Source organism: Odocoileus virginianus, chromosome 17 (assembly GCF_023699985.2).
Source record: "Odocoileus virginianus isolate 20LAN1187 ecotype Illinois chromosome 17, Ovbor_1.2, whole genome shotgun sequence".
Lineage (NCBI taxonomy): Eukaryota > Metazoa > Chordata > Mammalia > Artiodactyla > Cervidae > Odocoileus > Odocoileus virginianus.
The window spans coordinates 19,450,500-19,478,369 of NC_069690.1; the positions used below are offsets into that span (position 1 = coordinate 19,450,500).

Here is a 27,870-nt window from a genome sequence, read left to right on the forward strand (position 1 = left end):
ATGACCATGCTATATTTAAGCCTTAATTATTTGAACATTTGACCCATCTGAAAAATATTACCAATGTCACAATCTTACCCTAGTGCTCAGTAGATTTTTTTTTAATCAAAGCACACAAAAGATGATAACACAAACACCTTGGAAACTTTAAAATTTTTTATTCAACAATGTACACTTATTGTCTCTTAATTTGATCTACAAATTTCTCAAGTTTTTTTTTTTTTCTGATAAAATAAGTCAATCTGGGTATGGATGTAGAGTGCTTGTAATTTATATTTTTAAAACACTGAACATGAAGTAAGACATCAATAAAGGAAGATCATGTAACTGACACTTCCTCAGAATCCATGACATCAAAAACAGCTATGGCAAATACCTAAGCATTTAGCAAAAGAGGAAATCTCTGGCCACTGTTCTTATATCTAGAAAAGGTCTATCTTTTTGACTGGGCAAAACAAACACTGAAAGAACATTTTTTAAATTGGGAGACAGAAGGAAAAAAATCCTCCCACATAATCGTAGCCCACTAATTGTCCTTTCTTCCAGATTAAGAGGTAACAGCTCCTAAGTGCTAATGCACGCAAGCCACAGAAATTACTTCGCTCCTCCAATACATTCTAAGACTGAACATATGAACTACTGACAGATGCTGAGGAGTAGCCATAACCATCAAAGATGATGGTATACTCCTGCATTCATGCCTTTTAAGGCCATGCATTATGGGCCACCTTTTGCATTCTGACTAGTAGACTTCATTTTTAACTGTCACTTCCAGGGAAGACACAGAAGGGCGGGTTTGCTGTTTTCAGTCAACAACATACATTAAGAGCACACTTTGATGACAGAGAAGGTAATCCTCTTTCATACATAGGAAAAACATAAAACAGAAATATTTCTTTTATATCTAGGAGCAAGGGGAAAAATACCATTAGTATTATCTCTACTTAAACATATTAGCCTCTTCTACAAAGGTCCGAAGAAAATACAAAACAATCTTTTAAAAGATGATTTGACAAAACCTGGCCAGTACATCTACACAATCCTTTAAGTACACAAACATGTGAAGTAAAGCTATTTAGTACATGCAGACTGCAGCAATGAAATCAAATCAGTTCAATTTCTAAACTTGTTCTAATCAGCTAGGGCAGTTTTAAAGAGATACACATTATCTTTAACTTGTGCTTTGATCTTTAAACAACTGAATGATTCTAAATCTCAAGTCAATCATTCAGTAAACCAAATTTATGCTAAAGCTAAGGTAAAAAGCTCATCCTACCTTTAAACCAGGTTTAAAACATAAAATTGTCACAAAACTCCATGTGGCAAAGGTCTTTCCTTCATTTCAGTTTCAACCACTTTTCATTTCTATTTGATTAAATAAACCAAAATTTCATTGGAGTATTTAACAGTTTGTAAAGCTGATAAAACTGCCCTGTTTCAAAAAAAAAAAAAAAAAAAAAAGCCCTTTAGCAGACACGAGTCAAGCTCTCATTTTAAAACTATGTTATTAAAATAGGTGCCAATTTTTCTCTTCTAGTTCCAATGATGAACTAGTCCAGAACTCTAACTTTGAGCCATGTTTCTACAGATGGTAAAGCTAAGAGCAGCAAAGTAATAAGGATAGGTCACTTTTGGTAATGACACACAAATTAAATTTTCAAAACATGTGCATAGCTTTATTCATCTACTTAGATCTAACCTTTTCATGGAGCTTCGGCAAAATTCGAGTGTGCAAAATGCATTTCTAAAACGTAATGCAAGCAAAGCTTTTCACATTTACACTGGCAGAAAATACAGAGAAACTAACAAGCCACAGTAGGGAGAGTTCAGATCTTTTCTTTTTTTAATGACAATTGCACAGTTCATTATTTTGAGACAATTGTTGCAGACATAAATATTTAAAAATTTCTAAGCAAGGTGCTTTAACAATAAAAAATTTTGAAGTTGGAAAGAGCCAATAACTTGGATCATAGCTCACACAGAATTCCAAATTAAAGTGGGCTCTTATCTCCCTAGATTTTGCAAACAATGCTTTTTATAACACTTTATAACACTAAAGGAAACAGCAAGCTGAAACTTTTTCAAAGCACACAAGAAGTGGTGTCATTACATTACTTGAAGGTGCTGAGCGGGGAGGGAAGGGAACGATCTTTTTACTATTTCCCACTACAGAACAGCCACTAACGGACTAAAAACAAAACAAAAAAAGAAAAAGAAACAACTGAAAAAGTAACTTAAATCACTTCCCAGTTTATAAAACAGTTCCAGTTTGTGACAAGATCTATAACTTCAAACAGAGAGCACCAGTTGGGCAATAGAATGAACATCTCATACTGCATAAAAATTAGTGAGGTGGTTAAGAACCATCAACTCTCTCAGGCATTGTAACATGGCCTTTCCAATTTTATTTTATTTTTAAATATACATGCAAGGCACATTAATATAAAAATAGATCTCTGGCCAACAAATATATTAAATAAGCAAATTAAAATTTTGGCTTTGCAATATTGGCAACATCAAAATATAATCAGATAGCTTTGGACCACATATCTTTCTCATATTCCTCCACCCCATTTGGTGATTTTCCTCCATCATAATTGGGTTCAATCTCCTTCAAGTATGTGCTTGAGAAATGACTTTTCCTCATGTCAAGTAGCATAAATTTATCTTTGCTAAGTAAAAATACACTAGAGAAGCAGAATAGTTGGTTTTGATTGATTTGATTAAACTAAATCGGATTGGCTTGGGGTAATATTACTTCTCCTTTGTATACAAACAAAACTAACTCCCCAGTATACATAGTAGACAAATTGCTTTCCTTCTAAAAGATCAGCAACAAACCAATACTACTATTTCCTTTAAGCCATTCTTCCCAACTTCTCTTTTTGAGGCAGAGGGAATAACAGAAGCAAAATTAAAAGATTTTCAGTAGTAGAAGACATTTTAAGGCCAAAATGTGTAATATTAACAGAATTTGTATTTTCCTAAGTTAATATCCTTCACAGGCCAATACCATGAAAAACTTTTTGTACTGATCTCCTCCCAAAGGGAATTTTTAAATCCAATCACTTTTGCTAGTGGCTGTGCTACAGGAAAGGTATCAAAGCAACCTATAAAGGTATGGTATATAGTCACGTAAAAAGTGCATCACATTCTTGATTTTTCAGTTTCTCATAGCAGCAGCAGGATTATTCCAAGACAGAAAATAGTTGTATTTTCATCCTAAAATGCAACAATACCTAATGAAATGTATTCAATATCATGAAAGGATCCTCGTCCATGGAGGATAAATGAAACAGATTAATAAACAGGGGCAAACTAAAGGCATTCATTCATATTTACATATTAAAACCACTTTTGTTAACACCAAATCTTTACACCTAGCAGAAGTAATATTTAAGGATAAAGCAGACATTACTAAAGCAGTATCCATTTTTGGAGCCTAGTTTAGCACCTGAGGAGAGGATATATGGAAAGCTATAATTTACCTCAAGTTGGCTTGTTGGTCTTTAGAATAAAATTTCAATATGCAATCAAAGTGAAACTGGACTGGAAAATAAATGTTTGCAGCTATTTTAATAAGGCTGTTGAAAAGGGATACTGCAGTACTATAAAATGGCTTTAGAACTCTGGACATAAAACTTCATAGGGAAGTACGAATCAGCAATCCCATTTGTGAGGATGGCTGTTTCATAACATTTCTAGCCCGGAATTGCTATTTGACTCTCCCAGTAATGCAAAAGCAACATACCATTTATACTTCACTGGGTGTTTTTGTTGTGCAATTTAAAACTTCTATTTGTAAGCTCCTTCTTGAGTAGCAGAATGATGTGAAATTTATTAAAACCCAGTAAACTTTGATGTGAAACTTCGCTTTTGAATGAAGCCAATGACTGACTCATCCTTCTTTAAACCAACCGGTGGTGGTCCTTGTTCTCACACATCTGAACAGATTGACGTATTTTTAAAAAACACTTTAAGATAATTAAAAGCAGAAGCCCAACTTTCTCACTATAAAAGAATCCTGGTGCTCTGTCAGTTAATGAAAATAACATCCTTATTAAGAGCTAATAACCTAATGCGTCTCGGCAAACATAAAGCAGCTTTTCTCCTAGTCTTATCCTCTGGCCCCTCCCCTTAAACAAGTAACACTTTGGGTGGGGGGGAAGATGAGCAAATTCTAATTTCTTTTAAAAATTCAACAGTAAAATTATGGGTAGGACCACTGAAAGACACTGCCTGATCAGTATTTACAACTGGTGCAGCATTAATGAACCTGATCATATGTATTTGTCCCACTATAGGTCTGTTGTATACAGTTAGCATAGGTATACAAGAGGGATCATGTGTTATTTGAGGATATGGCCCAGTAATATAACTATACTCATAATCCTTGGAAACTGTGGATTTTTAATCTATTTCTAGAACTTGAGGAACAAAGTCTTGAAACGATGACTTCCTCCTTAGAGGAGTTTAAAATCAAACAACGTTCTCTTCCAAATTTCCTTGACTGTGGCCATTTGGTACATGACAAATTTCACACTAAATGGCTTTTTTGTATTTAAAAAAGGTTACAGCAAAAAATAAACCATTAGATGCCTCCAGTTGGGTTAGCAACAAGCCTAACCACCAAGCACAAAACTACTGCTGCTATGTAATGTTTTGTGAAGAAACACATTTTGTATTGTGGACAACACTCATAATTGAGGTTTGCCATTATTTCCCCTAGAAACTGTTATTTGAAAAAACAATGCAGCACTTTTTTTTTCCTTTATAAAGTTTTTGCAAGATTCTGTGATTAGGAAAGCAAATTAAGGAAAACAGCAAAATTCTAAACCTCTCCAGCCATTTATTTCAAGAAAAAACAAACTGGCATTAACAAATTTCTAGTTATTGTCTATCCCCTCTCCTAGAAAGTAGAGGAAGTGCTAACTATAGATGCTGTAAATACACTGTATGTGAAAGCTCATTACTAAAGTCAGAGGAAAGGCTATGGAATTAACTTTAGTTCATTAAAGCGGGGTGAATGAAGAGAAAGATAAATACACCCTGTCTTTTGAGGGGAAGGGGAATTATTCAAGACATCTACGAGAGTGGTATGTGACGCAGACACCTACAATCAAGACAGATTTAAAAAAGAAATCTTCACCCATAATTAGTATCTTCATAGCTATTAAAAAAATAGGTCATGATTTCATTCTTAGTGCCATTTTTCAAATACTACCCTTTTAAGGATTAAAACCACCTGACTTTATTCTGTGTAATGAAAACAAATGGCACAAAATAAATACAAGTTCATTCTCTGAATACTAACATGTCTTACACACATTCACTTACTAATTTTTAATATTTCCTTCTCTCATACACACACAAGCACTCAACACACACACAGACACACACCTTTTCAGTCTTTATAATGGAGGGATGTTAAAAATCCCCTCTAGACTGTATTTGGTTTATGCTACAGTACTAATACTCTGAGTTGAAGAAAAATTCTTTATACCAAACACATCAACATTATTTAAATGTGCTAAATTAATCACAGCTGAAGTTTAGAAGCTTACACAAAATAATCAGGAAACAGATCAACTCTTTAAGATTTTTTTTTTTTAATAAGTGCTCTGTAAGGAATTGTGTGAGGACCTAAGAAGAAAGATTGCGACAAGTAGAGTTAAGTGTTACCAAACAGCACAAAGGAGATATGTCCCAAAGTCCTGCTTGTACCTAGGCAAGTAAGTCCATTAACCCAATGCCCCCAAAATACTGACAGTTAATATAATGGGCACTAGGGTTCCAGAAGGTAAAGAGACATCCCTAACTCTATACCTCTAACCATATAATCAAGGAAATTTCAGTGGGGGAAATCAAAGTGAAATGTTGCATTGTTTCATTTAGAAGTGAGACTCAAAAACCTTTGGACAAACAGAGAAGGGATACATTCTCTTTTTGGCTTCTCTAAACAGGGAGGCCTGAGGGATAGGGAAGGGAAATAGAAAAGCAACAACAGATATTTTAAAGTTAAGCATTGCTTCCAAATTAAAAATTCAGATGGGGGCTGTTTTTCTAATTCCTTTTAAAATATATATTCATTCAACCTCTGTATATCACAAACCCAGAAAGTTTCTTGTGAGTTGTGAGACAGAAGAGCTTTCAAATACCAGGCAAGCAAAATGGATGCTTAAAATAAGGTGGGGGTGGGGGTGGGGATGAGGACGAGAAGAGAGGGAGAGAATCTGGCCCTAAGGCGACAAGTGGTTACACAAGGCAATTGAACACACAGCAGAACTTTAAAACCTATAAAACAAACTGGAGCCTTTTTTTTTTTCCTTTAATCAAACCTTGTTATCTTTTTTTTTTTAACCTTTTGAAAATTTTTATTTAAAAAAAAAAAAAAAAACACAAAACACAGACTTCTTTCACTTCAGTATGTGGTATGATGCATTTTCCAGTTTGTTCAATGCTTTAAAGCTCAAGGATGCCTCTGCTTTCAATTGTACATGGGCCTGAAGCATCCTAGCTTTTGGCAAGCAGGCAGGAGACTCAACAAAAATCAAAATAGAACAAGGCAGACTAAATGCAGGGCACATCTGTAAACATATTATACATTTGAAAATTACAATATCCGTAAAAGTGATACAGTTTACAGGTGAAATGAAACTATCTGGAACTGGCCTACCACAAGTTTCTGAACCTGGACTGATACAATAAGTTATCTTATATATATATATATATTATGTATAAAAGTTTTGTTTACATCAAGTGGAATTGGCAATCCATGCTTATACTTTTAAAATCTAAGCAGGGCAGAAATCCAGACTATAAAGGTATTTTCTCTACTCTATGCTGAGTCCAACAGCTTCTTTCACAAACTACTTGTTAAAAGCCTCAAATAATCAAACAAAACAAGAAAACTCATCCATACTACAGACGCTCAAAACTGGACATTTCTTAAACAAAAGGGCTGAGCAAAAGTAGCTACTTCCTCCCCAAATAACCCTGGGGATCCAGTCTACTTTTATTAGAAGACTACATCTCTCTGTATAAATACCCTGCTATTTTAACCTGTATTTGACATACATGGATATACTAATTTCTGTGTTTGTGTGTGTGTGTGTGTGTATGTGAGACGCAATGCTATGTCAGGCCAGAGAACTTGTTTTTATGCCACTAACATCACCCAACCTTAAATTGGACCCTTAGTTTCTGCACACACAAAAAAATTTATTTCAGCATGCTATATACAAGCTGCAGTGCAACAGGATGGTAATGTGGTAAGACAGGGCTGATGCTCTTCTCTGCCCGAAAGAAAATTTCCAGAATTTCACATTATTTTCCTTAAAAAAACCCATTTGCTCTAGTAATAAAATATATTTATTAAGATATAATTAGAAGCTAATAAGCTCAGAAGTATAGTTTGCATGAAAACACACCTTCTACAGGCAGGGTTTATTACCTCCTCACTGGCTAAAAACATGAAGTTTTAGTTTTCATGGACTTTCTTCTTCCCCTTTTAGATTTCTGAGAAATTAAAGAGAATTTACAGAAAGGTACAGAAGTTTCTCTTCAGATGTTTGATGAAAAACAAGAAAAATAGCACATTTAGTGTTAGTGACAGAGAGCAAGTCTGGAGCACCTACGGTTGAAAAGCAGAATATATTTTTGCTCCCACTTACACAATTACATTAAAACATGGGCACAGGAGTATTTTTCCAGATTAAATACCTAAAGCCAATTGTTTGTTCTGTAACTTTTGTTTAAATGACACTCATGAAGTTTTTACTTGTTAAAGTCCAATAGGTAACCAAAGCCAAGTGAACTATGTACCACCACTATTTCAGAACTGTAGAACTTCAATGCCCTCCCCTATCCCCCCACCCCACAAAAAAAAAAAAGGAAACAAAGAAAATATTTCCCAACACACCACAGAGGCTGCTTACTCCTGGCAAGACATGCAAATCATATTCGCTTAAAAAAAAAAAAAAAAAAAAGACCCCTGCAAACTTCAAGGCATTTTATCCAGCATTCTCGCAGGGCTCAAAGTAAAACCAAAAGATCAAGGGAGGAGTGGGGGAAAATGCTGAATCATTCTTGATTCCCCGTGATTAGTGTATCACTTTAGTCACAGAACAAGATACAGGGATCTTTAAAAGTGGATTTGCCTTTCCAGTGGGTCATTTGTTGCCCAAGGTGATGACAGCAGGAACTTTAGAACCACGCTTGTTAATAAGTCCATATTCATTAATCACTTGCATTCACACTTAAAAACAAAAACTAAAAACAAAACAAAACAAAACTATTCAGTACCGGAGATTAAATAACCATGTGTAGTCTCTTGAAATAAATTTGTTTCCTTAAGAAGTCTAATTACTTTCAGTTGCCTTTTTTAAATAACTATATATATATAATGTATATATATATATATATTTGTATATATTATCCTGTGATTCTACTTATGGTTCCTCTGCTGCGTTGAAGATCTAGGAGCATAAAAGCCTTGTGTCCCCCATGAACGGTGGCTCTAATGCTGCAGAAAGGTTACAAATAGGCAGTCTGGTCCTTCATTGATCTGGACTATCCATGGCTTCATTGTAAGTGATTATCCTTTTGGGATCTGGAGGGAAGGTTAAAACATAAACATATAAATAAAAACAAAGTCTGAAATTCCCAGATGCCCATGTTAAAAAAATAAATCCCAATAACCATCATGTACACTGCCCTCTTTTATGAAAACACAATTTAAAGACCATTTCCTCTTTGTATTAACACACGTGTGACCCACTTTTCCTCAACCCATTTCAATGGATTCCCAGGCAAAAGGTCCTCCTGCCAGTGAGGGAGACCTCATACTAGAGGGTTGAGTTCAGTTAACCAGGACAATGTGCTTCTACTGACTATAAAAGCAGCACATTTGAAAAAAGGAGACAAAATTTAAGTTGTCAATAATCCAATACTTTAAAACTCAGATTTATTTTCTTTTGTTCCTGGCAAAATGAAGTAAAAATTTATTTTAAGCAGTGTGGATTGTCTAGTAAAGAAATGTTCAAGTTAACACCTAACACCAAAAACTTTAGGTTAACTTAAGTCTGGCAGAACTATCATTTCAGTTTTAATTATAACTTATTTCTTCCTTTTAATTTCCCACAGTACCTCCAGACTTTATTCTCAACAACAGCAAAAACCTCTGGATATCCTGGGCTCGACTATAAAACAGTCAGAATGTGTTTGGCCAAACATTCCAGCGTCATTTTAAATTCCCGTCATTTATCTGTATGCCCCCCTCTTCTGGAGAGCAAAGATTGCATTACATACTACATCTATCTATCCTCAGAACTTTTAATCATACACATGCTTTAGTAAAAAAATAGGAAACCAATAAAACTTGCTATCTAACAAAAAAGTATGAAGGCCTGAAAATAATATCAAAAAACTCAAGCTCATCTCAGGCCAAGAATCAATTTTGTCCAGAAACAATATCCTTTCTAGAACTCCAAGGGACATCCACTAGCAACTTGCTGTGAAGATAATGTTCATTCTTAATAGTTAATAACCATTTTAAAGTGAAAAACAGGTAGGTTTACTTTTGCAGAGTACATTTTATAGACGTGTTTAAATTTGTGTTTGAATAAAAAGGTACACAGAGAGCAACACAAAATAATTTAAGAGATTGTTAGTTATTTTCAGGCCACAGCTGTGTTAGACAAAAAATATCTGGACTAGTATAAGAGCGAGCAATGTTGGAAAATCAGGGAAACTTACTTTTTAGTCTGGACACTTTACACTCTAGTTTACATAGCTTACATAATAACCTCTCTGTGCCTGTTTCCTAATTTGTAATAAGAAAACAGAATTTCTAATGTCTCTCAAGTTCTGAAAATCGAGGACTTTCACATTCGTCCGAAATTCACTAATTTTAACCAGCAAAGTAGATGGGAAGTGGGATCCAATTCAGTTACAGAGCTCTGAAAGCCAAAACCTATCAATATTAACCTATCAGTGTTAGCGACCAACTCTCTAAACTAAAACTCACTTCTATTTCAGGTATCCCACAACAAATATATTTTATTATATTTCAGAAGGTACTCCGTAATTAGGACAACCAATTTCAGTTTTTTGAGAACTCCAACACAGATAAAGATTGGCCATAAGTGGAAACACTTATTTATGTTGGTTTTCTATATTAAAAAATATTTTTGGTCTGTCTTACCTTCATATTCAGGGAGGAAAAATATTCACATTCTTTACACAGCAGGTAAACACTACACTCACATACATTCTTTTCACTTACAGTATTACCTTGTCTTTAGCAGTCCCGGTATGGCAGCTACTGTCCTTTGATTGTAGTTATTATTAAATAACTTTAAAATACAAAATCTACTTATTTGGTGGGCCACTATTCATTTTATTCCCACCCAAAAATAATGTACTGTAAGTAGTGATTAGTACTAACATTTCAGGTAACCTAACCAGTCTTACCTTGCTTCTGCAAATTCCAAACAGATTCCATTTCTGCAAAGAAGGAAAAAAAAGAATTATTTTTAAATACTAAATTTCACAGAGCAAAGTTTAAAGCTGCGCTTTTCACTTTAAACCTAAGAAATATAGACTGACTATTGCTGGGCTGGAGGAAGGGTTGAAATAACACAGTTCTAGGAAACCCAGACAAAACACTCATATTTTCCTTTAATTGTTGAGAGTGTCACTAAGATGCTCTGAGATGTTGATTACAGAAAGTCAATTATTACCTGAAATCAAACCACCAAGAGAACAATTGTATATGCACAAACAGCAAAGATTTGCAGATGCATGCTATAGGTAAATGATTAAAAAAAAAAAACTGTTATTAAAAACAACCCAACATCTTTCAACAAAGTGCCTAGCTCTTTTGAAGGAAGCATCAACAAATTTAATCAAACTAGACCTTAAAATGCCTTATTAAAATTTTACTTAACTCTTTGCTATAGGTAAGTAGTTCTCTCCTCTGAACCCAACCTACTCATATTTAAGCCCAAAGGTCAAAATGCCAATGCATGCCTATTTATTAATAGCATTCGACCTTTATCTGCTCAACTCAAATGTGATTATTTATATATAACATGCCTACTTTAGTATCTTAGAATAAGTATGCACATGAAGAAACTATAGTGACATTATAGAGAGGACAAGGAAAAGTACCTGAAAGCATAGAGAAAGCTTCACAGAAGGGATATTTAAGTCTTGAGGAGTAAGACAGTAGATGACTATTACAGCATAAGAACCAAAGGACTGTACTGAGTAATAGGAATGACCTAGAACTAACACTGAGAATAAATGCTCTTCCACGGCCAGATAACTACCATTCTGAAAAGACAAAAAAGTGATTTTTATTCTGTATAACTGGATGTTCCGTATTCTATAATTTTTTTGTATTCTATAACTTATCAGCAATCAACCATAGTTAAAGAAAAATGAAATTGGAGCTCGTTAAGATCAGATATAGCTGAACATGGACTTTTTAAACATGAATTATAGTTAATGTACAACATAATGGCTCCCTGGGGCTAAAACAATGTGTACAGATCTAAAATTACTACTTTTTGTGTTTGATGTGTACGGATGGGTGCAGGGAAAAAGATTGGCAGGAAAATTCCCATCTCCTAGGAGGTTTAAGGAAAGAGAACTGCGACCAATTAATGGGGGGGGGGTGGCGGCGAAGATATATCAGGAAAGCATTTCTAGTCATGGCACTCAACTATCACATCAATACAATTTCTAACCCTATTAGTTTCAAATAATTAGGAGGAGCTGCAAGAGTCATTAAAGCTGTTATCTACAAATTTCTAGATCTCAGAAGAGCTTATTTTAACAAGTCCAAAGATAAGCCTTTTCCTGGTTAACATCACTACAAGAACATCAACCCAACCACATTTTCCCTTCTAAAGTACAATACCACATTTGCAACAAAAATTCTTGAGGTATTCTGTATTTACAGGTTCCTTGATGCTCATTATTCAAAGTTTGCTTAATGCAAAGAAATCTATATTTAGTTGTATGTTGAGAGAAGAAAGGAACAATAAAACTTTTCAGTGTCATATAGCCCACCTAGCTATAACATTTTCCTTTCTCTTCTCCACCAAAGAAATCTTCAACCTACCCCTGCCCTACTCTTTTTTGAGGGGATGGGGAGGGTACTACATTCAAGAGTCACAGCAGCAGCCACACTACTTTAAAAGCAGAGTAAATATACATGTTTTGAATAAAAACAACAATAGCTATTTGCAAACATTTCATTTCTTTAATGGACTGAAGACATTTCCTTAACTTCAACTAGGACATTCAGCTTTACATTTTACTCTAATACTGTACATTTTAAATTATTTCTTGCAAGAAAATCTTATTGCCCTCAAATATGGGCTCTGAAGTAGTGATTCTCATCATGAGGAGGGAAAAGGGATGGTCTGACCTAGCTAAAAAATTAGTCATGGGCCAGCCTAGCTTCCAGTCAGGAAATCAGCATTATCTGAAGTGTTGTACTAAGAAATGAATGCAATTCCCCTTCCTGCTATTTAATATTACCTTCTGTAACTGGTAGCAACTTGATTTCCTTGATTAGAATTTTAATGTTTCTATGAAACTCCAAGTTAAGATGTAAAAGAGGAAATAAATCAAATACTGTTTGTATGATTATATGCCATGTTTAAACCACTCTAAAAAGACTAACTGGAAGCTAGTGATACAGAGCACATGGGAAAGAAGTGAATGACATTTTGCCCTTTTCAGGTTACAAGTTAGGATTCAGATGTTAAATATAAAATTAGTTTCTCTGTATAACCTTATTTTAACTATCACAAGAGAAGCTGAACAGTATAAAGAAGGCTACAGAACTATACAGAATTACAACATAGTAATTAATCTTTTTACTTTTAATACTGCCCTCTTCTACAAACACACACACACAAACACCCAAGTCTTTAACATCCCAGTTGTTTTAAAACAGGCATCACAAATAAATAAATAAATAAATAAATAAAACAGGCATCACAGCATCCAATTATGCAAACAGTTATTGAGAAATGGCCACAGGGCCAAACTTAGTAGTCAATTTTGCCAAAATCCTGTCATTTAGACCATTACCATACAAATTTGAGATTTTACTGAATCAAAATTTTAAAAATTCAAATACAACTGAATATTTACATCAAATTAAATTTCCTCAAGTAATGCCGCTCAAATGAAGAAAATTTAACACTCAATTTCCTAAAGCAGACAACTTCGACATAGTCCTTATCAGAAGGCTTCCTGGAGTAAACATCCAATTAAATACAAGTTCTTAACTCCAAGTTGATTAAAAACCATTACTTAGTGGATAGGGATACAGATGCAAAAACAGAAAGAAATACTCTCTCTGTGAGCTCAGTAGGTAGAAGCATCAACAGAAACAAAGCTTGATGGCATTAAATGTGTGCTAACTTATAGCAGTCAGCCAACTGGGTTCTACATACCACCTGTTTTTGCAAATAAAACCTTACTGGAATAGAGCCTCACCCAGTACTCTTTTGTACAAAGCAGAACTAAATGACAACAGAAACTCTGGCTCGCACAGACTAAGATATTTACTATCTGATCTTTTATAAAACAAGTTCACTGACTCAGGCTTCAGCAGTCACAAGTAATTTAGTAAGTCAGTAAGATGAAAAGATTCAGACAAAGACCACCACCATTCAGGGAACAGAGCTAAAAGTTGCCACGAAGGAAAGATTCAGACAAAAATGCCATTTTGGTATTTGTGGGAAAGAGCACAAAGCATTCATGAAAGAAAGATTATTATTTAATCACATAGGTGAAGGGAAGTCACTGAAGAAATGAAGTTATTATAGTACATGCTAGGAATGGATGAAATGAAAATAGAAAAAGCCCAAAAAAATGTTACTGCAAAAGTGAAGAAATTAGGGCAGTTGTATTAGAGATGGAAAAGAATGAAGATGTTAGAGAAGATCCATATAAACCTAATGACAAGGGTTGTATGTTAATTCACTAAAGGGGAAGCCAAGAAAGGGCAGTTTTGGGGGAAAAAATGAATTTAGTTTTATACACACAGCACTGGAGTGACACTGAATTGAATACATGTGGTCTGAACTCAGCATAAAAGCAGCTGAAGTCTAAACTAATTCACAGAAACAGGATTAGATTACCCAGAGGAGTCTCAAAGCCTGTAAAAGGGGACTGAAGGAACAACATTATTTGAGAAAAAGAGAATGATAATACCAAGAAGACCAGGAATGTCGCATCGAACATACAAAAGAAAAGCAGACAGAGTTAGAGAATGTAAGGAGGGAGCATTCACAACTGCAGCTCTCACCTGAAGCTGTCAAACGCCACATCCCACGACACACGCACACGCGTGCGTGCTTGGTCACTAAGTCGTGTTGACTCTGCAACCCCAAGGACTGCAGCCCACCAGGGTCTTCCCAGGCAAGAACACTGGAGTGGGTTGCCATTTCCTTCTCCAGGGGATCTTCCCACCCAGGGATCCAACCCATGCCTCCTGCGCTGCAGGCAGCAGTTACCCATTCACCCTTCTCTTGGACAGTGCCACTGCCCTGGTTCAAGCAGTGGTGTCTTATGCAGATTTCTGAAGTTGTCTTTTAGCTAGAGACCATTAATTGAGTCTCAGTTTCTATCTTCTCCACCATGGTTATAATTCTCTTTCTTTAAAAATATAAATCTGAAATTGATCACATTGCTCAAAACATTTCAATGGATTCCCATTTGCCAACATGGAGATGAGTTCTGTGTGTCTGATATAAAATTTATTTCTAGAATAGGTACATTAACAACTCGATAAATTAAAGGTTTTTACCACACACCATTCACCTTTCCTGAAACTGAGTGACTGGCAAAATTCAAACATAAGCCGTTTTCACCTAAAATATTCTGACTCTACTACAATAAGCCAACATTCACTTCTTCTTTGAATTCTAACTACCTTTGTCCCCTGACCCCACCCACTCAACCTTAGTGTTTTCTCTGTATTTCAAATGCATTTTTCTACAGAGCAGTCACATTAGTGATATATATCTTTCCCATTACACTGAGTTTCTTAATAACATGAACACTGCTTTCATCTACTTATCACCAATGCTTCACACAGTACTTGGCACAATACTCATAAATCAGTCAAGGAAGTAATAATATAGAAAATGTTTCAGGTAGACCCACTTGAAACTATTATTCAATCTCTTTTGACCTACAAAAAGCAATTTCATATAGATTCATATTTTAATTCTAAAATTCTTCAAAGACCGAATCTAAGAGGGTTAAAACTAAATAGAAGCTTAACTTTTTCTCTTTAAAATTGAAAGATACTACTGCCCCAGTTAACAGAACATATTTAAATACACTTAACATTTTAAGTACATAATGGCACCCTCCAAAAAGAATCAAATTACACATAAGGCAAAACAAGCTGACTCCCACAACTGTGAACCCCTAGATCAATTTATCAGTAATCATGCCTTCCAACCCCTTATCAAGATATTTTAGATCAAATTCTATAAAATCCTGCAGGGGTGGTGACATAAATTTAAATTCTGCTTCTCTTCCTAGTTCAGATTTACTCATCCTTTTGATGATTTCTGGCTATCCCAACACTGTGTTTTGTTATTGTACCTTCTCAACCACTCATTGTACCTACCTGCCTATTCTTTTGGTTGTCAGAAATTTCTCCCTATCCTTTTTTCATTTAGACTACCCATAAAGAAATACAGTACATTTTCAAGTAAGCTGATTAAGGTATTTGTAAATCACCACCTTTTCAGTAAATGGTAAATTAACTCTTCAGTAGATCAATTTCAATCCTATATTCCCAACTTGGAGCTACACCAACAGACAGCGCAGTTGTCAGGACCACCTCTAAATATACACAATAGAAACCTGGAGCACTTAATTCTATTACTTTTAATGGTAAAATACAAAATTTAAGTTGCTTAGAATGAAACTGCTAAAAAAAAAAAAAAGAATGAAACTGCTGCTATGACAGTAACAGACAATTTCTGCTACTCTAGCATGGGTAATTACTTCCCTTTCCCTCAGGATTTAGGCTAACAAAACCTAGGAGTTAAATTTTAGCTTCTATTAAATTCCTTCAAAGTTACCTTCCAGATTAGCAGCAAAGTAACTAGTGTACTCATAAAGCAGAATTAATGAGAAATCAAGTACCCAGTATGGCTGTTAAAATGGAAAGTCACTGGTAAAAAGGATCTTACACAATGTTAAGAATTATTTGTCATATATATTCCTATATGTCTCATATTACAGAGAGAAAAAAAGGACTCTTACCAAATCTAGGATGTTCAATTTGAAACCCAAGTCAAATCTGCAGGTACTTGTTTATAAGATTGTTAGGAAGATAGCTTTGATGACACAATTATGGGCAAATGCAATAAAAAACACTGAAAATGCTTATCAAGCATGGCGTTAACAAGAGAAAATTTAATATTCGGATCTTTTCATGAACAAATGTCTAAACTGTATGAATAGTTTCCATCAGTTTAATTAACCATAACTTGTCTCCTCAATATCCTATTTCCCATATCCTGTAGATGTAGAAATTATTTATCAGTTCTCTCTTGCCCTTACCCAATCTAAAAACTTTTTGAAATGTCTGTTTTATTTCTGGATAAGCAATACAGTCAGAAGACTGAAAATACAAGAGGAAAATCTTTGTTATTTCTCTGCCTGGACTGTCCCAATAATCTGACTGATCTTTTACTTCTAGTCACCAGAAAAATGCCTTCTAATCTACCCTACAAATTGGTGCCACATTAATCTACCTGAATACAGACCTACAAGTCAACTGTTTAAGAGCAACTCAGTTTTCACTGCAGTTGAGTCCAATCTGGTAAGACAAAACAAAGGCTGGTATTTTATAATATTATGAAACCCAGGCTTAAAAATGATAAATGATTTGCCCAAGCACATAGGAGTCAGGAATAGCAGCATTAATACCCCTGTCTTTCGTCAGTTTAAGTTACATACTACCAATCTATCTCCAATACTCAGAGGCTCCCCCTGCCCTCCGATGGGAATTAAAGGCCTCCATGATTTGACAGTAATTTACGTGTGTGTGCGCGCGCGCATGCGTGTGTGTGTGTATCCTCTCACCACATCCAAAGTGGATACCTTTCAAGATTCACATCACTCTTATTTTCCAACTTTTCTGTTCTTTATGTTTCGTTCTCTGCATTTTCATTAAGTAAAAAGTCTTCCCTCATCCATCAAAATCCAGCTTAAATGCCACTGTCTCCAGGAGAACATACCCTGCACTTACTCTTCCTACCTTTACTCCATTAGAAATTCTCTCTCCCCGCCCCCCCAAAAAGAAATTCTCTCTCCCCCCAATAAAATCTCTTATTTGTACCCTTCTTAAAACATTTAAAATCCGTGCCTTAAAACCTGTGTATTATTTTCTCCTGTACTGAAGTTCTTTAAAGGAAAAGACTCACCCTGAAAAAGCAAGTCTTTCATAACTAAGCAAAGTACTCTGCCTATGAAGGTACAATACAAGGGAAAGGAAAACAATTTATTGTACAACTCTTCAGTAGTATGGAAAACTGTGACAGAAAAAAAAAAATTAAGCTGAGGAAACTTCCCTACAGACCTAGAGTTCCAATCCTAGTCTGCAATTAGCGTCACTCAGTGAGTTAAAACCTTTTTTTAAAATTCAGGGTTCAACTCAGATCTGGATCAAACCACTTATGCCAATAACCTGCCACCTGTGGAGGTAATAGAGAAATTTTTTCAGTCACCAGAAAAATAGCAATAGCTATTTTCATGCAATAGCCTAGAATTGCCTCAGGGATATTTTATACTAGATAACTTTCACTTTGACTTACCCCGACCATCAAAAATTAAAAATTATCCCCCCTACAGTTTTATGTGCTGGATAAAACTTACCATATCAAAGTATTTAATGAATACTCCAAAATGTCAGCATTTTGAATGCCTGATATCATTTAGTGCAATATTAGCCAGGCAAGGTAAATTAACCAGTTTAACACTATAACCAAACACAAATCAATGTTACTTCTGAAGACTTGGCTTCAAATAAGTTTAGACCATTTCAAAATCAATGACATCACCTCAGAAAGTTAGAAATCTAAAATTTTAAGCCTCTGACAACAAATCAACATTTCTGAGTAACTCCTTTGAAGGTGGCAATGGTTATATGTCTCGGGTATGGTCATTAAAAGCCATCTCTCTATAACATACTCAAAAGTATCAATGAATAAAATGCTGACTCCTGACTTCACCCAGCACTTCCCTGGTGGCTCAATCATCAAGAGGCTTCCCAGTTGGCAGCAGTGGTAAAGAAACTGCCTGCCAATGCAGGACATGTTAAGAGACATGGGTTCGATCCCTGGGTCAGCAAGATTCCCTGGAGAAGAGAATGGCAACCCACCCCAGTGTTCTTGCCTAGAGAATACCATGGACAGAGGAGCCTGGTGGGCTACAGTCCATGGGATCACAAAGAGTCAGCCATGATTAAAGTGAATGAGGACACACAATGGTAAAGAATCCGCCTGCCAATGCAGGAGACACAGGTTTGATCCTTGGGTCAGGAAGATCCCCTGGAGTAGGAAATGGCAACCGACTCCAGTATTCATCTCTAGGAAATTCCATGCACAGGAACCTGTTGGGCTATAGCTCATGGGGTTACAAAAGAGTCAGACACCACTTAGCGACTAAACAAAGATGAACTTCAGTCAACTTCACTTAACAGATTACTTTTGAACACTTGAAAAGACCATACTAAAGGATTCTTTTTTAAAGGACAAAGGATCTTTCAAAGGATATTCCAATAAGCCCCACCAATTACCTCTTTTAGAGTTTTAGAAAACTTGCCTTAATTTAAAAAGATCTTCCTATCTTTCAAAGGTTGTGACACAAAACAAAATTCAAATAAAAGAAAATTAGTGACCTGATGGATCAATCTACATTTGGCAGAAATTCAAAGAATCTGCCACTTTGTGACCTCACTGAACTGAACATTGTTTGTTCTAGGTAGGAAAAAAACAATACCAATTTCTTCTCAATAATGTCCAACTATAAAACTCAAACTGATGCGCTTTACTAAAGCAAATCTTTCAGTAACATCACCAAAACTAAATATAACTGCATCCATGTAGAGGTATTTAGTTTCTCTAAGTATCACTGATTTCATATCTGTTGAGCCCATCTGGAGGACAAATACATACACGTAATACCTAAGAATAAACAAGAATTAATACTCTCATTTAAAAAGGTCTGCCTTTTTTCCATAATAAAAATCAGACATATATATCACCAACCAAGTTCCTAATGGAACAACCTGCCCCAGGATTCTTCCAGGTTGTGGGAGAACATAACCATACATCCTCTCAGGTTCACAAAACCACCATGGCTGTAAAATACTTTGGCAAAGACTTTCCAAGTATAGTGGTCTCTGGAGGCCAGATGGCACAGAAAATATTACAAACACCCTGGCAGAATTTAACTTATAATTAACCAATGTCTTAAAAAACTATTTTTCCCCCCTAAACTTTCCTAAAAATATCCAGCTTAGTTAACATATATTTACTTCCAAAGAGCAGTGCTAGAGAAAAATGAAGACAGATAATTTTATCTGCCAGGATTTCCTCTCCTAAAGTCCCATAGGCAATTCTATTTATTCCCATTTTTTAAAGGAAGAAAAATTTAAATGGATATCTGTTTACTAAATGTTTTACAATCTGCAGATAGAGAGGTATGGAGACTAGATAATTTGCTTAGAAGTCACATAAATAGCTTTGTTATTCATCTATAAGGCAGTGATTCTTCTAAGGAAAATATGAATTGCTTCATCACCACCATCAGATGTGCTACCACTTCCTTACAGTTGCAAATCATTGCCTAAATGAGTTGCTGTTCAAAATGGGGCTGTGCAGTATATATTAGGTGTGCACATGCATGCAGGGGGTAAGGATTTCTTTCAGGGGAGGTGCGGGAGACAGAAGGAAAACTGAAAACCACTGTTCTCCAAAGCAAAGAGGTGCTTGTAATATCATTTGTAAACATCACTCACAGAACAAAAACACTGTTTGGAGTTTGGGATATGGCATATATATGGACTAATAAACAAGGTCCTACTGTATAGCACAGGGAACTACACTCAATATCCTGTGATATACCATAAAAGAAAATATAAAAAAGATATTTTGCTGCAGAGCAGTAATACACTAATTCAACTACACTTCAATTCAAAAATAAATTTTCAAAAAACTGCTATATGAACACTGCAAAAACAAACAAGAAAACATTGTTCTAAGGATTTAAATTACTTATACCGTAAAACAAATTTTCCTTTAAGGCACAAATAAACCATATCCTTAAAAAGTTATTAACATGGAGCTTGAAAGCTATCTGGTTCCTTTTTAACATGGGCTTTGGGGCTATGAGAAACAGAGACTTCCAAAAACCTGGTCCCTATAATGCTAACTGTACCTGTAAGTGTAGTTTATTTTCTAGTTACCTTTAGCACCCATTACTCCTTCTTATAAGAACAGAAATTAGCTGACACTCTTAATTTTTGGACTTCTCCAAAACACTGTTCCTATTCATTTTAGGCAAATGAGAACTATTAATTGAGCTAATAAGCATATGATATAAAAAGCAAAGGAGAGACATCTATTCAAAGAAAAACATTAAAAGAATTCTTGTGAGTGTTTAAGAGAAAATAAAACATCATCCCTTTAGCACCCCCACCCTTCTTTATTCCCTGAACAAAAGGCAAGAGCTCGATTATAACTTGTTTATATAAAAAGAAATGTTAAGTTGCAGAAGTGAATATTCCTTCTAAACTTCAGCCATACTATTTCCAAAGACCCTGAATTGTTTGATACCAGCTGCTTATCCATAATGTTATTCTCAACTAAGCTCTGCAATCCCTAAAGAATCTCACAGCAGCTTCTAAAATTCACCCTTAATATAAAAGCCAATAAATGTATTAATAAACAACCAGTAAGAAATTTCATATAGGAAACAAACAAGTTACCTTTAGTGTGATATACAATAGCAGCCCTCAGGTCAAAAGAACCCCAGCTATCATTCCTTTCTAGGCCTCTCTGGTATCTCTGTTCTTTGGCGGAGCCTAACAAAGTGTTCGTAGGAGACGCCAGAGGATTTTGATTTTCTATCTCATAGTCCTTTGAGAGAAACACTAAAGCACCTTGACTACTGGTGTCTGCTTTTTGCAGGTCACCTATATGACTGGGTTCCAAGGATAAGGCTCCACTCTCACTAGTAGTCCCAGATTTTAGAATGCTACCCAGAACTTGAGGACTAGTCCGTTTTTCCAGCTCATATGCCTTGGGAAACACAGGATGCTCAGTTCCTGAGGGGATTATTTCAGCACCCTGTGAAACCAAAGTGGCAGGATATTCCCCTTGAAATGTCACCTCCATCACTTTATGATCTGATGACTTCCCAGTAACAGTTTCAGGGCCAGCACTGGGTTCATTGATAAATGATAAACCCCACTGATTTTGGAAGATATCCCCCAGGTTTTGCTGATCTGTCTGAGAGGGCAGATCCACTTGTGCTGTGCTCAACAGCACAGTTTGCATATTTGAAGGGTAGATAAAAAGGCTGGACTTAATTTGTTCAACAGCTGCTGAAGTCAGACTCATGTCTTGGAGAACTGAATCAGTCCCAGAAGAGATGGGTGTTAGAGTATTAGCAGCAGTAGTTAGCAGTGGCTGACCCCCTGGAGAATACACACTTGCATCAGTCCCTGCTAAAACTGGCCCATTAGAAAAGCTGGCCGAAGTAACAGATTTCAGCGCTGACATAGGGACCTGGGACGATCGACTTGAAGACTGGGTCTGAGTTTCCCCAGTAGATGATGAGGAGGATGAAGATGAAGATGGTGACACAGAAGAGTTCTGTACAGTTTTGTTGAGGTTTTCCTTAACTTTGCTTGCATAACTTATTTTAGGAACGATTTTAGCACTGCTATTGTCCACTGGAAAAACTGGGGGTGGTTTAAACAGGGTCCACGAGTCCTCTTTGGAGGCAACAGCAGAAGTATGCTTTCCTTTGGGCCGATCATCAAACTTTTTGCTGCTCACACCAGGCTTAATATCAGAGCTTTTCCGTAGCATATCACCCACAGCAGGTTTTCCTCGACTTGTTCCTCCAGGCCCAGTTTCATACTTCCAAATAGGCTTTGAACCATCTACTCGATTTCCCTTTTGTTCACTGTAGTCAGGCTTGAAAGTTTCAAGTCCCTGTTTTAAGGTTGGGACATTGGTCTCTTGTTGCATTATTTTGTCCTGCACTAAATTAAGGTTTTCACAACCCTTGGCACTATTGCGCCTAGCTTTCCTTTTTTTAGGAGTGGTATATCCGCTCTCAGATCCACTACCATCATTATCTGCTCCTTTGCCCATATAACCATTAGTAATATAGCCAGAATTATTTGTTACAACACCATTTGGAATTGCTACAGTATCAGTCTTGTCTATAGATTGGTTCTCTCCAGATTTATTTTCGTAAGACTTCCCATTCTTTTTGTCCATACTGTTTTTCTGAATAAAATTCCTGGTTTTAATTCCTGCTTTCCCAAAGGTGCTGGACTTTACAGTCTGCTTCAGATTAGTGTCTACAACTTGTTGGTTGCCATTGAGGACCCTGGAAATAGGGTTGGCAGCTTCCTCAGAACCCAGGTTCTTTAAAGATATTTCTCTTTCTCCAGCATTACCATTTAGTTCACCGTAGCCTAGGGGGAAAAAAGTTAAAAAAAAAAAAAAATTAGAATACGTAAATTACAGTAGTACCTAACACTTAAGGACTATTTAATATTTACAATGTGCTAGACTCTACGCTATGAGCTTCAGCTTTATCTTACTATTTAATAACTCTATGAGAAAACACTTGTTAGCCCCATTTACAGATTAGGAAGTTTACTAAGTAAGAGACAGAACTGACCTAGGATCAAACCAGAGTTCAAGGTCAGAAATAACGTAACTTCTTAAGCATAATATCTTTTCTCTAACAGCATCAACCTTCTCGTCATTCTCACAAGGCTGTTATAAAATTTCCTTTACCATTAAGAACAGAGCTACCCTTTGGGCAAAATCAAATTAAATGGATACAGTAAATCTAAGTATTACAGGAAAAATAAAGACTGCACGTCTATGAAACCATAAATGTCTGGTGGTCACCATAAGAAGTTCCTAACTGCACTCTGTCAAACAAAAAATCTAACAGCTGTGAACTTTTTTGAAAATGATGTTAAACTTGACACATCCCATACATTCTATCATACTGTTATTGTATGAAACCAGAACACCTATGTGCCGACTCTTACTACATTTTTCCTCATTTCATTGTACTATACTGCCTAACCAAGTGATTCAGTAAGAAAATACTAACAAATGAAAGGTATCTAATTTTAAAAAGTGTTAAGGTATTCAAGTTTAATTTAAGAACTTCAATCACCATAATCATTTTATTATTACACCTAATTCAATTGGGTCAACAACTTTTCTCATTTCCTTACTAGTAAAATAGTGACACTAGTAAAGTACCTTACTATGAAACATTCCCTACAGCATCGTGAGGTCAAGTCATTAGAAAGAGATACAAGATAAAGTTAAGGATAAGACTCACAGACAGACAGACAGACACACACACACACACACACACACACTCATACATTTAAAGCAGCTTTTCAGGGGGATGGGGGGAATCCAATAGTATTTGGTATTAGTATTCCAATAAAAATACTAAATAATTTGTCATTTTCATTCATCCTCTTGGGCCTGTAGCCCGTAAATGCTAAAAGGCACATGAGCTTGTATATTTTTGTTTTCAAATTTTGTTTTAATATCCAATATGGTAAACAGCAATAAACATAACCCATATGACTAGCTCTTCATATATTTTCAGAGGATAAAGAACAGTAAGATTTTTTTTTAAGTTTGAGAACCATTGTTTAAAAAAAATTGATGTGAAACAGAACACACTGAAAAGATTCACAACAGGGTTTACTATAATTTTAAGTCACTTACTCTACATCAGTGAAATGAGCAAATTATATTAACTTTCAGAAAATAACTCAGGAAAACATACTTAAGGCATAACCGTTGTTGAGCAAGAGTGGCAGAGAACCTGTTCCGTGAGAGAATATATTTGTAAAAAGTTCTTAACTTCCACTAGAGTTATATTTTACTTTTCGTCTGGCGGAAAAATACATGATAACCAATCAAATCAAACTTCTGGTGAAAAAATTCTAACTATGAAACAGGAGAGATAGCTGCTTAGGATGTTTTCTAAAAGGTTTGTTTTTCCCCAGAATCAGAAATTTCAACAAACTCTCAACATTTTTAACAGATATAAGTTTACTGGTGTACCACTCTAGACTAACCAGAACTACACACACCATTAATGTACTAACAGGCTAAAACAAAGGCTTGTACTCTTGGGCCAATTAGTCATAGCTTTTCACATCTCTAAGATAAGCAGTCTTAAACACAAAAGTAAATAAATAAATAATCCAAAGTGCAAATCAAGTTGGACCAAAGCCAAAACTTTAAAATTAAATGGAATAATTTTTACTATTTAGTTGCTGATATCAGAAATCACCGATTTAAAAACCACCCAGAAGCCACTATACGTTTACCTCCAAGTTTTAATAACAAAAAGTATTTCTCATTTAACTGTATTAAAAATTTTCCACCAAAACAAAAAAAATTCCCATGGTAACCTTGTTGGTATGCAAAATGTCTGACTTTTTAAAATTTAGGTATTAAAAAATGTAAACATTATAGAATTACTGAGAAAAATCAAAGGCCTCCTAGTGCTTTTATTATTTAGGGTTGCCATGCTAAAGCATCTAACCCTACTTCAAAAGGACTCAGCAAAACTCGAGTCCTGAAAAAATCTAGATTAGTATCTGAAATTACCCAATATATTTGCATTTCTCCCTCTCTAGCGCCCTCTTCTGGATAAAGAAAAACTGTTCCTCTTTATAGGTTTGTGGGTAATGGGTCATAAAAGCCCCCCTCAACAAGCTACAGACACATTTCAAAAATCCTCACAAGTTTTCTTAATAAATTAGACCTATGCATGTTGAAGCAACAGTAATATGGCCAGGACACACAAGAAAAGTTGCTCCCCCCAGTTTACATTCTCTCAGAACTGTTAAACCCAGTTTCCACTATATATCCCCTTTCAGGATAAAGCTCAGGGGATACTTCCGTAAGTAGAGAGAAGTCCTGCGGGGAGTACACTAATACCTGACAGACAAAACTGAATTTTCCAATCTGAACTGTAATACTGCCTTAGAGTCCAAGTAAGCATAGTTAAGATGTTTTTTTCCACCTGAAGCTGAAAAAGATTTAACGTTTTAAAAAAATATAGGATGTACAGTTTCTAACAGCTTTTAAACTGTTCCAAACCCTTAGGATTAAGCACTCAACAAATTTAATGTTCTTTTCTACTGCACATCATCAGTCCTTATCACCCTCCAAAATGGAAAATCTGATACCTTGATTTCAGTCTTCAAGTACTATTAACTCTGTAATAGAAATAGTTTTTCTCCAGCTCTCAGTAAGAGCTTATATAAAATCTGACACCCTGGGTTTAATATTTTCTTACAATTTCAACTTATAAAGAGAACAACTAAAATCTGTATGGTTATAAACTTTTAAGTTCATTTCTTCTCAAATGTTTTCTAAAATGACTTTTGCCCTCAATTTAACATGTGTTAAAGAGAAGAGTTTGGGGATTCATATCGGTTTTAAAATGGGAAAACATCTTTCCTTATTAACATGAAATAAGTCTCATCCCAGGCAAGATGGTAGTGCACAAACCTCGTGGATGAGGCACCTCGGTTCACCCCTAAGGGCAAGAAAAAGGGGTCAAAAAAACCTCGTCCTCTCTTCCATTCAAACACTCTTCTAATCTCATTCCTCAAAACCACTGCCCAAGCCCAGAAGGTAAATGTTGGGGGGGGGGGGGGGTGTTGGAGGAAGATAAAACAAGCTTTTTTTGTAAAAATGAGCTGCTAGAAGAAAACGACCCAAGTGAAAGCCTGAGAGGCGGAGTCGTGAGCGAACCTGGCAGGAGACGAGGTTCCTGTGGCAGAGAAACTCGTGACCGGGGAGCCTGGTTCCCGCTGGGTACCCCACCCGGCCTTCAGGCACCGCCTCTACCCAAAATGTATCCCCCCCCCCGCCCCCCCCCCCAGCCCTCCTGCCCGGAGGAGCGCCCGCGGCCGCCGCCCGCGGCCTCCTTCTCCTTCGCGTCAGCTTTGAGGCCGGCTCCCCGCCCCGACCGCCCGCGCCTCCCGCCGCACCCGGGAGCGGGAAACGCGGCCGCCGGCGCGCGGGGCCCGGCGCAGGCCGCTCCCCTCGTGGCCGCTTCCCTCCCCCACCCCAACCGCCCCCGCCCCTCACCCCAGGGACCCGCCCGGGGCCGCGCGGCCGCCACCGGGTTACACAACCCTGCCGGCGACGGGGGGGGGAGGGGCGGCCGAGGGCCCGGGGCGCCGGCGCCCCCACAGTGCTGGGGGCGAGGTGACGCGGGGGGGATCCCGAGGCACCCGGCTCAGCCGCGCCGGGCGCCCCTCGAAACCCTTCCCCCTCCGCTCTTCAGTGGGCCAGAGTCGGTGACAGGAATCGGCTTCCAACATGGCGGACAGGAAGCGGCCCCGCGAGGAGGAGAGAACATTCCAGCCGCGCCGGCTCTGGGGGGAGCGGGCCCGGGGCGCCGGCCTCGGAATGAGCCGCAGGGACAAACTGAGAGGTCCGGTGCCCGAAAGGAGCGTCTAGGGGTGGAAATGACCAGAGAGACGAGGGGTCCCAACCGCCCCCCCAGACGGGGAACCCCAAGGCCACAGGTGGGCTTGGGGTGGCGGGTGAGGGAGGACACTTCCTCAACTCTGCCCCACTACCCTCTCCTCGCCTTCTGCAAAAGGGTCTCGCGACGCCACCCGAGTCGGAATTCGCTAGGCCTTCCTGAGTTACACCCCGAAGCATTTTGGGGGGCTGGGTTCACCCCCAACTCAGGGCCCCCAAATTAGGGTCCCTCCTGGGCCGCAGGAAGGTAAACGAGAGAGGAAGATAAAGGCTAGACTTCCAAGGCCGACCCTCCGGGTTTCCCTCCAGCCCGGGCGGGGGCCGGGAAGGTCACACTGGCCTGGTTGGGCCTCTCCCATGCTGAGGAGAAGAGGGCGCTGCAAACCGTGAGGCCCAGCCCGAGCTTTCGGAGAATGAAAGCGGGCTTCCCCACACCCGCAGGACACCGGCACGAAAGCACACACACCCCGACCCCTTCCGCGCTTTTTCGATCCAGCCCCACCCCCATCTCCCGCACCCCCCCACCCCATCCCCCTTCCCCCACTCGTCCTCCCTCCCGGACCTGTTTTCTTCTTCGGCGTTTCCTGGTGCTGCTGGAGGGCGTGTTTCTGCTCATGTTTCAGCGGCTTTGGCTGGGCCTTGGGGCTGCCCTCGGCTCCATGCTGCAGGTATTGGTGAGGCTGCTGGTGATGGTGGTGGTGATGGTGGTTGTGGCTGTGGTTGTAGAAATAATAATGGTGATGGTGGTGCGGCGGCTGCTGCTGCTGCTGCTGCTGGGGGTGATGGTGCGGATGGTGGTGGCTGTGATGGTGCTGAGACTGTGGCTGGCCGGGCTTCTCCTCCATTGAAAGCGGCTGGGACTCTCTGGCTGAGGCTGCGGGCTGCTGCACCGTCAGGATCTGAGACTGCTTCTCAGGGCTCACTCAGTATATCTGAGCGCGTCTCGCCAGCACACTGGTTAACAGAGCGATTCTGCGAGATTGGCAGCCGCACCCCAGCAATCAGGAGCCACGCT

General features: G+C 37.7%; 1 protein-coding gene across 1 annotated transcript; it reads right to left on the minus strand.

Annotated features, from left to right (window-relative positions):
• Window positions 1-138: 138 nt before the first annotated feature.
• NUFIP2 (nuclear FMR1 interacting protein 2) lies at window positions 139-27,796 on the minus strand. The gene is made up of 4 exons (XM_020911776.2): window positions 27,418-27,796; window positions 21,047-22,771; window positions 10,474-10,506; window positions 139-8,611 (listed from the first exon to the last, which is right to left on the minus strand). Exons 1-4 carry the CDS (start codon window positions 27,698-27,700, stop codon window positions 8,559-8,561), a joined length of 2,094 nt encoding a protein of 697 aa, XP_020767435.1. The 5' UTR covers window positions 27,701-27,796; the 3' UTR covers window positions 139-8,558.
• Window positions 27,797-27,870: the final 74 nt, after the last annotated feature.

Bases quoted from the DNA above. Each gene is read 5' to 3' on its own strand.
- NUFIP2 (XM_020911776.2), bottom strand. From the start codon at position 27,700: ATGGAGGAGAAGCCCGGCCAGCCACAGTCTCAGCACCATCACAGCCAC. The intron at 10,507-21,046 runs GTAACTTGTTTG...CCTTCTTTGCAG, and splicing joins TATTGTATATCACACTAAAG to AAATGGAATCTGTTTGGAAT. The intron at 8,612-10,473 runs GTAAGACTGGTT...CCTTCCCTCCAG, and splicing joins TTGGAATTTGCAGAAGCAAG to ATCCCAAAAGGATAATCACT.